The 12162-nt window shown below is 36.8% G+C and overlaps 1 protein-coding gene across 5 annotated transcripts in view; it reads right to left on the bottom strand.

Annotated features, from left to right (window-relative positions):
- Nucleotides 1–12162, bottom strand: part of SBF2 (SET binding factor 2) — a 228137-nt gene that overhangs the window by 120286 nt on the left and 95689 nt on the right. For all 5 annotated transcript variants that reach the window (XM_085063120.1, XM_085063121.1, XM_085063122.1 and 2 more), the window contains exon 3: nt 8944–9081. In XM_085063120.1, coding sequence (XP_084919246.1) covers nt 8944–9081 — 138 coding nt within the window. The remainder of the gene's footprint in view (nt 1–8943; nt 9082–12162) is intronic.

Below are 12162 nucleotides of genomic sequence, written 5' to 3'. Positions count from 1 at the left end.
CATTTCATTTTTCTTTATCCCTTTTCTCATGTAAGGAAAAAGTATTCTTTAATACAAAATAACAAAATGAAAGTGTTTGTTATGTTGGGGTTTTTTTACAATAACTTCTTATTTTATATATGCAGCATTCAGTTTACAACTTAGTTAAGAATAAATGGATGTCATGGAAATCCTTGCTGAAGATACACATATTAAAAGATGTATTTAAATTACAGAAGCCCAGAAGTACAGAATCATTTAGGTTGGAAAAGCCCTCTGAGGTCACTGAGTACGACCTATGACCGAACACCACCTTGTCAATTAGATCAATGGCACCGAGTGCCACATCCAGTTTCTTCTTGAGCACTCCCATGGTGGAGACTCCACCACCTCCCTGGGCAGCCCATTCTAGTGTCTAATCACCCCCTCTGTGAAGAAATTCCTCCTGATGACCAACCTGAAACTCCCCGTGAGGCTGTGCCCTCTTGTCCTGTCACTGGCTGCCTGGGAGAAATGCCCAACCCTCCCTGGCTCCATCCTCCTTTCAGGGAATTGCAGAGAGTGCTAAAGTCTCCCCTGAGCCTCCTTTCCTACAAGCTAAACACCTCCAGCTCCCTCAGCTACTCCTCACCAGACTTGTGCTCCAGACCCTTCACCACCTCTGTTGCCTTTCTCTGAATTTGCCTTGGTTAATTATAAGTAAAATATTATTGCTATTCGCCTTTTTGTTAACCTAGTTATCATTATAGTTTTCCTTTTGCACCCTTACTGGTTGGAAGATGATGATGATGGTAGGCTGCTATAGGGCTTCCCTGATAGCTCTCATCTAGAATGCTGGGTAGCCCTTCATACTATGGTAGAAGAGATACAGAATTTCCCTAATTTCAACTCAATATTGAAAGAGATTCCTTTTATCCCCCCATTTTCCTCTTTTTATTTCTATATACAGGCAGACTTTGAAAACATCTGAATTTAGAAAGATGTACCAATAGAGAGCAAACCAGTATTCCAGATCATTAACAATTCATTTAGTTTAATAGGTGATAATCATCTGAAATATAATCAAGAAATACCAGTGCCTTGAAAGGCAAAGGAATGATTTTTTTTTTTTTTAACATCCAATTAATAAAGTTCCGAAAAAGACTCTTCCATAGGCTAAAAAATAGGTAACTGAGGCTGATCTAACTGCATCAAAGAATTGCATGAGGACCTGTGGTCATGCATGATTTCCCCATGCTTAAAATATTGACTCCCTTGTACTTAGACATGACTGAAGCCCATCAGCACAATTTTAGCTATAAATTAGTTTCATTTCATGTACATTTATATCTAACTTAAGACATGGGTGGGTTACCTGATGCCTGATAAAGGCTGACCTTACACTTGAAGTTTTCCATCGAGTGGCAGTGGGCCATGAAACATTTCTCTGCTTCCCCCCCTCACTTCCATGCAAGTACACTTCCTGTAAGTCATCTTTGGCTGATACTGGGTATGTTTCAGATCAGGACAAAACCACACGTTTTCATATAAGCCTCAATTTCTGCCTCAGAAATTATGTTAAAACTTTTAGAAGAAAAAGGTGACTGATTTTGTGCTATTTCAGTGAAAAACTGCAACTCATTTAAAGGCAACAAATGTGGTAGCCAAAAAACAAACAGGGGGCAACTTTACTCATATTAACCTTATCTTTTTTTTATTCAACAGAGACATGAATTGCCATAATTTAGCCTTCAAGCTTTAAGGTTTCCTCTTGAACTTTTATAAACCTAATTTTGCCACAACAATCACATTATTTTAAGATATCAGCTCCGTTTCTGAATATTGACATTTAACTTAAAGATAACATTCTAGCCAAAATCAACATTAGGAACAAAAGTCAATTATTAAAGACCAAAACTACCTACCAATATAGTCCAAAAAAATTCTCCCTACTACTGGATATAGCATTATCATTTGCTCCATCAATGTGCAACTGAATTACAGCACACCTGAACCATAGCCATCCTTCTCCTGTCTTCAGAATCTGGACTGTCAGTTCTGATTCACATTGAGCAGAGAAAAATCAGGTTTATCCTTGTGTCGGAGGGAGGAAAACCAATTTAAACTGAAGTACTAATAGAAAAGTTAGAAAGCACAAGGCCTTAGATGTATCTGCACTGTTCCCAGGGTGGAAGCTGGCAGGCATAATTTGAAACTCAGAGGAAATCAAATGTGAACAGAAAGTGAAATTCGAATTGTGCTTTCATAATTTGTTCAGCCCTCGAAAGAGAATGAACATCTCTCATTACAAAACTTGCACTCTAGTACTTCATTATGTCAAAACCAGTTTGCCCAATGCAAAATTTTGCATTGAAATTATGCCAAGTTCAGCAAGCCTGTTGTTTTTCTACAACTGCCCAGCAAAGATTTAGAGACCATGAACGATTTCTTATTTTAGGAAAAATTATTTGAAGTTTACTTTAGTAATCTTATGCCAATTACTCATTTGGGACAGATCCCTTTCTCCCCACGTGACTTAGTCTCTGCTTGTTGTATTTGCAGCCAAATACGCTCTTAGCAGCTTTATTAACAATCAAAGGCCAAAAAACATTCAGCATCAATTAATTCTACTTACTTGTCTGATTATATAATTCCATAAATTCTAACACATGTATGAAAGTTAAAATAAACTAAGCTGACTGCTTCCAGAAGACAAATCTGTATCCTGCCTGCAATCTGCTGTACTGAGCTAAAACCACAGGTGAAGAGATGTGCTTTGTGGTTTGCCTACGTGCACAGAACCATACCACTGCAGCTAAAAGATTAAACCAGCATAAAAGACATCTTGATTTAATCATTTCAAAATGGGAACAATACACGGTAGTAATGCACAGTAGGAAGTCTATCAACTAAAACAGATAAGGATCAAAGATAGAAAATGACGTGATGATCATAAACTTATTAGATACAGTAATCTCAAGTTTTTATGACAGGTCAGCTTTACTCTCTAAATCCTACTGACACTTCAGAGTACGTTTGTGATAGTTAAGAGTTTGCAATGCACCTTTCAGAATTACACAGACTTTATACCACCACCATCTATTAGATGATTACCATTTAATACACCTCACTTTGAAAACCTCCAGAAGGTGTTGATATTGATTATCATCTAAAAACATTGAAAAAACTTTGGAACAAAAGTAACCTCACACCCACACTTTGCACCTTTCAGTGTAGCTTTCCCAGCCATAGGCCAAAGTATCTCTCTGGATTAGGCCATTGGGATGTGCAAGCCTCAGAAATCTGGGAAATCCAAGGTGATGCCACTGAGTTGCCCTGCAAATGCTGAAATTCCATGGGGCAACAATCAATAGCATTAGGTAACTGCTATAACATGTTAACCATACCACTGAGCAACGTGAAAGAACTGCAATTCCAAGTCCTTACAAGAACTGTGCATAAGCAAACATACTTTCAGAGCTTGGAGTTTACTAAAACTTTCTGAATTTTCCCAAAGACAGCTAACTTGATCCATGAATTCCACCCTTTCTAACTTCACACAACTTTAAGGTGAAAAGACTGCAGACACCTACGAAGCACATGGAGAACAAATGGCAAAACTCAAATCTAAGAAAGCTGTAATTCATACTTTATTTTAACTCAGTATAATGTTTTTTAAATAATACAGAACAGCATATGCAGACATACACCAAGGCAAAATTCTACATGCAGATTGTTTTGGGTTATTAAAACACAGTTAATCCCTTTGATTTGCATATGGGGAAATGCCTTGAGAACACTTCCAATGAACTGCTGTGAATTAGCATTACTGTTGTTTGAAAGTCATTATCTGATCTCTACTGACAAAGAAATGTCTTTGCTTAAAAGATAGCATCTCCTTGTCCTGTGAGCTGAACTTGGGGCCTCTGTTCAACAACACAGGAGTTAAGAGGACAAGGTGACCTTTATGCAAAACAAGTTTTTGTACCCTGCAAAAGCACGAGTTCAGCTTAGGGATGTGAGTGCAAATACATAAGCCAGGGGATGAACAGGACAGGAGAAATTATTATTGCCAGAGTTATTAAGATGGAAATATGATTTCCTCTGTACAAATGTTCTCATCTTAACTTTAAATTCTGGTCTAAAGAGGATAAGTGTATAAAAGGACATTAAAATATGAGCCTATTTCTTATATAGACAATTATCTGCAACCTTGACTTTACACCAGAATATAAAAGTAATGAGGCATTACTTAAATCTCTATACAACATCACAACAGCCATTTTTCAGTAGATGATGATGCAACATACTAAACATTGCTTTTAAAATTGGGGTCTTTTTCCACAAAATGTGGTTTGGGTCATTGACTCTAAGAAGAAACTTTCAGAATAAATTTAACATTTGGGATACTAACAAAAAGTTATTAAACTTCATTTTAGGAAAAACATGCTCATCTAATATCCAAAGGGGGGGGTCAGATTTCCCACAAAAAATAGGTGCAACTGAACCAAGTGTTCTCACCCTCTGGTAAAACCCAAACATCAATGACTCATTGAGCAGCATATGCTTTAGCACAGTAGGATCACCGACCCTCCAGTCCAAGCTGAAAAATTATAACTTTATGAAGCACAGTCATTTTGTTGGCAGTTTTTCCCTTGACTCAGGAAATATCTGTGAATGTTGTGAATCTGCCATTTTATGGTTTGGGATTTTTACAAGTTCTTTCTCCTCTTTTTGCAGGGGAGGACAGAGAGAGGAAGAGAATGTGAATGGCAGGAAACAGGAGAGCTGTGAATTATTATTTATGTCAATTTTCCAGAGCAATATATTTAATCTTACATTTGTCATTGCAATGTTTTAACATACTTATGTTTGAGACAACACACAAGAATGATACAATCTTGCAATAAGATTGTTATAAACAAATGTTTGGAGGTTTGTGGTGATCTCACTGAGCAGATCTTCTGCAATGCAAGAAATGCAGTTGCACAGGCTCAATTGCTGGCATAAATCATTCTCTCATTTGCTGATGGTGGGGTTGGGAAGAAAGGGCAAATTTCTTTCCAAGTGCAAAGCAATGTACAAATTGACCATTATGTTTCCAAATTATCTGAGTCAACATTTTTTAAAAAAGATTCTATCTGTGGTGCTCTTCCAAACATTGTTAATATGAATTCTAACTGGTAAGAAGCACGGCTGAGGTCAGTAGAAGTATCTGCTGAGTCAAAAGTATTAAATCAAGTCTTTGTCTGTTAAGTGGTAACATGCAGAAAGTGCTGTTAGAAATATGAACCTCATTTTAGCAAACTGTACACGCCACAGAGCTAAACATATTAATGTATGCATACGTGTGTATATAATTTTTCTTTTTTTTATGACTAATAAAGCTACACACACAGAGAACCTGAGTTTTATGAGTGAATTCTGTAAAGGTAAGTTACGATTCTTCTGAATATTCCTTGGCTGCTCAACAGCTTCTGGCTTCAACTGCCAGAAAAATAAACTATTTTTTTATTGGTAGATAGGACAAGGTTTTTCCAAATCAATGGCATTTCAAGGGGATTTCACACCAACGAGATTTAAAGTCCACAGAAGCAATCAAAGCACAGCAATGGGACATCACACCCTCCACATCCTCCCAGTCCCCATAAAAAAACCAACCAACTTTCAAGGCTCTGTGAGGGGAAGGGAAATGGAGAAGTTTCAATGTACTCTCCTCCTCCTAATTTGTAATCTCCTATTCTAACACCTGCAGACCCATGGAAGCAAATATGGCACCCAGCTCTGCTGGAGCATCTAATAGCACCTTAAGCCAGGCAGAAATGTGGACAAAGCCAAGCATGTGCTGGAAACACAAGAAGCTGGAAGGAGAAACCAGTGAAGTATCTCAGATTTCTTTACACTCATGTAGGAATTTGAGGTGTGAGAGAAATCTCACACATAGAACTGCTCTGCAACATACTTGGGATGCCTCTGAATGACACCAGGCTTTATCACTGTTAATTCACCATTGGACTGCTTCTAGTAGTGTGCCCTCAGTCCAACCTTATTCTCCTGTTAAGGTCAAACTTTCTAATGCTTCATTTTAAACCCAGATGAGGATCACAGCCTTATACAGCTTTAGCAAATGTTACTGGGACACTTAAATGAGTCTAGTGCCATAAACCAGAACAATTAATGAAGGATTCCATGGCAAAGCTGTATCATCTGAAATCACATAGCACCAAGTGAGTTCTACTTCCCCGTTAAATGGAGTGTGTTGATCTTACTCATGGCGATAGATATGGAGTATTAATCAGACTAAAGTCAACAACAATCTTTTTATCTATTATCACAACTTTTTGAGCGCTGATTGCTAATCAAACTGACCAGCCCCCACGAAGATAAGAAATTCTGAGTCAGTCAGAACTGCAACAATGCAAAGGATGATTCACAGATGTCAACTAAGTAAAAAGCATTCTATTTTCTGTGCAGGGGTAAGAAGTTGAAAATAGGCCATCAGCTGATTACTAGAGCCTGTGCTTTCCTCTGGAAAACTTGTTAAGACATGCAACTGCCAAGAGACTACGCTGAATCCAGGACTTTCACAGATACCAGGGAGGACACTTTCTTCCTGCAGACTATATAGCTCTTACAGCTGCTATATTAATCTTGCAGCCTAGGTTATTGTGGTGCCACTTACATATTGCATGTGATTACAAACTCCTTACATTTCTGGTAGCATTTATTTACAAATTAATCCTGTAACAAACAACTGAAACAGGAATGAAGGGAATGAAAACAACAGAAATCTTCTTGACTTGAGTCTTCTCTTGAGTCTTCTCAGACTCAACTGTGTCTAAAAGGTTTGTGTTGTTATACAGAAGGTTCCAAAGAGGTTTCATGATTCTCTTCCAGCATCACAGGCTAAAAAATGAGTTTGTTTTCAATTCCCAGTTTAATTAACCACAGAACCCTCCAAGTGGTTGATTCCACTTTTTTTTTGTGAAGACAATTCTGCCAAGCCAAACATCTCATCCTCTCTGGCTGAATTCCGACCACTCTCATGTATCAGCAAGGTTTACCTGGCGAAGGCTACTGGGAAAGAAGTGGGTTTGTGGTTTTTTTGAAATTTAATCTTACTTTTGCCTCAGTAAGTTATATCATTCAGTTAAGGAATAATGTAACTGTATTTAACTGTGCAAAGTACTGTCCAGATTTCATTTCAAGTCCTGGGCACAGTGTTTCATGGACTGTTTAACGAGGCATGCATCAGAATGGTTAAATCAGTATTTTTGTCATAGCCCAATGCTTCATGAGCTTAGGTTTCATTACACATTGTACATGTGCTGAATTCTTGTCTAATGACCATGTAACAGGGCACGTTCAATTATTCTCTTTGGGTTTCAGAAAGAAACAGGAAGTTTGGCTATAAACAATGCAGTCATAGAATAAATTTCACCACAGCAAGTTCATCTGAAAAATATGCATTCTTTACAACACAGCCAGGAATGGCATTATGAGAACCAACATCCTGCTGCACTAATATTTTATTTTTTACTTTGGGTTATTTTGTATTAATACTTAGGCAATATAAGAAAAAAACCCTTTTAGTTAATGCTGGATGTTTTGCGATGAGCATTACTTCAAAGATGTGGATTGGGAATCAAAAGCAGCTGCTAGAAACCACAGGATAAATAACAAGTTTGCTAAATTTAGTTTATGTTATGAAATACATAGAGTGGAGGAAGAGTCAGCCATTGTAAATTTTTATCAGCTGGGAAAGAATTACTATAGAATATTTCACTCTCTACTTATAAAATAAAGGAAATATGACAGACATTAAGTTTTTAAAGAGGAATGTGTCAGTTGATCTACACTAAACTTTAAGACTAAAATAAGTCTAATATTGAGGTATTTCTGCTAATATTTCTGTTTTTAAATCCTTCTAAAAATCAACACAAATATCCACCTAAACTGTAGCACTAATGAAATAACTATTATTCTCTGGCTTCCAACTGTGCCTAGAAAAAAACACATCATTATTATTATGGCAACACATCTTGCAATTATTCTATGAAGAGGGTAACCCTTCAACTCCAGTATTAAATGAACAGAGTACTCTGAGATTATTAAAAGCATTTTCTAAAAATAATCAATAATGTTACAGTTCTTCACTAAAAGAACAAGAAGTTACTTTGCTCAGCTATTTATTTAATCTTAACTAATTCCATTATACTTAGAGCCAAGGCTTTATTTATTTTTTAATTTTCATGTACGAAAGAAGATATTTCAAAACATAACAATGGCAGTCTGCAATTATAGATTGGATTAGGTTTTCCCTAGGTTCTAGATTCTAAAGATTCCAAGTATTAAGTCACAACAGATATTCTGTGAAGTACTTTACATCAAATGGGAAACAAAATGTCTATTTTTGAAAGAGTCAGGTTGCCAAAAAATAATTAGATACATGTTAAAAAACAAAGACTGGCAAGGAGCTGACACCTCAAATCTGACCTAACTAAAAACTGAGTAAGTATTCCATCAGTTTTAAAAATCTTGCCAATAAATGCACTTCCAGAAATATGAATATACACTACAGCATCCTTGTGCACATTTGTTCTGATGGAGCAGGCCAGCAGAGGGAGCAGAAGTTAATAAACCTTTTCCTAGAACTAGGCTGAGAATCATCCATGCTATATCAAACAGGAAAGGAAATGAAAGGAACACCATATTGCTTACCCCATTTACAAAGGAAAATGTGGTGGAGAAAACAAAATTCTGTGACATGTTTTTGGCTGGGTTTTTTGTTTGTTTTGTTTTGTTTCAAAGCAGATAAAAACTCCAAACACACAAAAAAGTATATCAAGTTCACCTTTTGCAAAAATATATGGATTTCTGTAGGACAGAAAAATGCACCCTTAGCAGGAACAGCAAAATATTTTCTACGACACTGATTGTAGGCGCCTCTGTCCGCATTTTTGTTTCTTGTCGTAGATCTCTTACCTGCAGGTTAATCTCTGCTTCATAGAAAGTTAGGCAGGAGCAGTAGTGCCTCTCTGAGTCTATGTCAGTCAAAACCACCACGAAGAACGTTGGCTGTTTCCTCTCTTTCGAAAGCTGCCATCCTCCAGGCTGGCAAAACTAAGGAAGCAAACAGACAGACACAGGTAAGCAGCGGTAGCAATTGTTTTGAGAAATATGGAAAGTATTTCAACATTATCAAGGAGCTCATTTCATTTAAAGAGAACATATGCAGGGTTGCAAAATTTGAAGAAAACAGGGAAAATGCAATATGTTTTGAACTCAGTAAGACTGATATAAATTTAGCCCTGTAAATATCAAGGGAGAGAATAAACGCCACAAAAAGATGTGTTCCTTTAAATGCAGTATTCAAGAGCATTTTTGCAGTGTTGAACAGGAAATAACAGGAATAAATTGACACATTATGCAGATTTCATTTGGATAGAAGGGTAGAATTTGAAGCTAAAATTCTTGTGTCTTAAAATGTCTCTATATTTAAAATTTCTTCATTTATTTCACCGATAATTTATCTAATCAAACATAGATATGTATCACTTGCACCTACTTTCAAAATTGTTCAATACTCACGCCTAAAAAGACTATTATAGAATAATATTTTTCACCTATTTATTAGCTCTGTAAACTTCACTGTGAACACTTGAAATTTTGTATGTGCAAGCAGCCTAAATAAACAGAGAACTACAGCTCAACAGCAAAGTGGAAATTCTGAGGGTTTTTTTTTCCTTTTTAAAGGACCAGAGTACAACACCACTTAAAAACTTGTTCTCTACAATGCAATAGTGTGCTGAAATTCAGGAATCAGTTTGCTGAAGATACCTGAGATGACCTTTATGGAATACTGTACTGCCCCTTTCTTTTACTGGAGGCTAAAGTCACATCCACAAAAAAATCACAAGTAGACTTTTAATAGCAAAATTATAAATCTAGAATTTAGACAAAAAAGCAATAACCCCTGTATGCATTAGGAATAACAATAATAATAGTAAACCAAACAATTCCTGGAATTGTTAAACAATGCAGATACCAAAGGAACCGAAGAGATAGGTCAAAATCTCAAGTTTCCAGAAATTGCTTAATGCCCCTAGACAGATGTTAAAGACTGAAAGAGCATGAAGAGTAAGTTGTAAACAAACTTTTACTACAGATTCATCTTCAGAACCTCTACAGTAAAACCTGGGTAGTCTTAGGTGAACAGCAGTTAAAACTCTGCCTCTGATATACAATTTCTTTCATGATCCTGGGAAAATCTTCAAACCCAAAGTTTTCTCATGTTACATTCTTCAAATTCTAGATAGTCAGCTTAACACTTGGGAGTCTGTATTCTTAGAAGTGCTAAGCACTCCCTTCTACATCTGAGACTAACTGCTCTGAACTTCAAAAAGTACTCTCTGAAAAGACATCCTAGTCATTCCAAGCTAAGCATCCAGTATTAGTCCATGATTTTGATAATACTGGCCTAATCTCCTTTTGTTTTTCATCCCATGTCAGTTAAAAATAAAAAGATACTGCTATTAATCTTGCAGGACTGCTATAAAGATAATGTAATATGGTCAACATATACAGACATTACAATAAAAACATCATTAAAAAGTTTGACAATAAAAAATCATTAGGAGTTCTCTATGAATCGCAGAGTTTGAGGAGTGTCTGTGTAATAAATGAAGCCTGGAATCCACAGTTCAACAAGATAACCCCCAAAATTGTGAATTGCTCCTTGCTCAACAAACATGAGCCAAAATGCCAAGAATGCAAGAAGAGCCTAGTAATAAATAAACCCTCTCCATGACAAGCCATTAGAACCAAATTATGCATACAAGGTAGGTCATATTAAGGCTGTTCATGCAGTACTAGCTCAGGCTTCTTAAGGTCCAAATGCTCGAGTTTACAATCTTAACACTCCTTCAGCTCTGCCAAGTGTCCCAGTTCTGACAGGAGCTCCCAGCTGGTGCCCCTGCCCTTCAGCTTTGCAGGTGATGATGCCCTGTCTCACATCTGGAATAACAATCCCTCCCATTTTAGAGATTCTGGAATTCCTGGACAAAGGGCCATTCTGCACACACCAAACACTACCCTGCTAAAGGCACAGAAGAGCTTTGGTATTATTTAAAAATAATTCTTTTTATTGTAAAAATGCATTATTACCAGGTCTACTGCATAAAATTAATACCAACATCTGCCCTGTAAACTGGGAAAACATAAAGGAAAACCCAGCAGCTAAACTCCTGACTATCATAAGAGACTTTGGATCTGGGCAGGCTGATGTCAATAGCAATCTCTCAGTCCTTATGCATGTCTAAAATCTATTCATGTCACAGGTGAGAATTCTTCCCAATTTCAAAGTGATCGTGTGCATAACACACGCTTCCTAGATTTAACTATTTTACTAGAAAACAACAATTAGCGATTGCTGAGGAAAACAGCTGAAGTAGAGTACATCCACTGGCTACACATCGAGTCTGTGTTTTCAAATAAACTAGATGGAATTTATAAATAAAGAGATTGAGGATAAAGACAACATGCTCCTCCAAGAGATTAAACAGTGACTGTTTCTCCGTTTCCTTAAAATAAGGTAATAAATATTAGTGCAATATTTGAAATGCAAGCAACATTGAGAAGAACTTTCCAAATTAGTATAAATACAAGTTACTATCCAGTATGATTACCAGCACTCTGTGGCTACTAGGAACAGGAAAATGTTTCCCTACCAAACCAGATGCTATACCAAAACAGACAAAAGCATTACTGTCAATATAATCCAAAGGTCATGTGCTTCTCCAGTAAACAAGAAAAAACCCAGAAGTTTAAGAACGAACATGCTTCCATATTGCTTCACTTATTTGCCAGAATTCTTGGAAGCAGACTACAACTTCTATCAAAGACAGTGACAATTAGAATGAAGCAGATTGTCTAAGTCACTGTTTATTAGAATAGACCACTAATGGTGGTGAGTGCTTCAAACCGACTCCACGTGACAACTCATTGCCTTCTAAAATCTGCTGCAGATATGCAAAAATCTTACACTAAAGGTGCTGAAATTACATTTTACAAATTGTTTGAAACTGCAGTTGCCCACTGAAGCAAAGAACTTTCTCTTAATTATTCCCACAAATGCTTTCAGACTAAACAAGGAACCAGACAGATTTAAAAATGACGCATGGTGTTTTAAACCAGTGTAACTGG

Source organism: Lichenostomus cassidix, chromosome 5, assembly GCF_008360975.1.
Source record: "Lichenostomus cassidix isolate B80296 chromosome 5, HeHo_3.0, whole genome shotgun sequence".
Taxonomy (NCBI): Eukaryota; Metazoa; Chordata; class Aves; order Passeriformes; family Meliphagidae; genus Lichenostomus; species Lichenostomus cassidix.
Note: the sequence above shows the minus strand (reverse complement) of the source record. Positions and strands in the feature narration are given on the sequence as shown.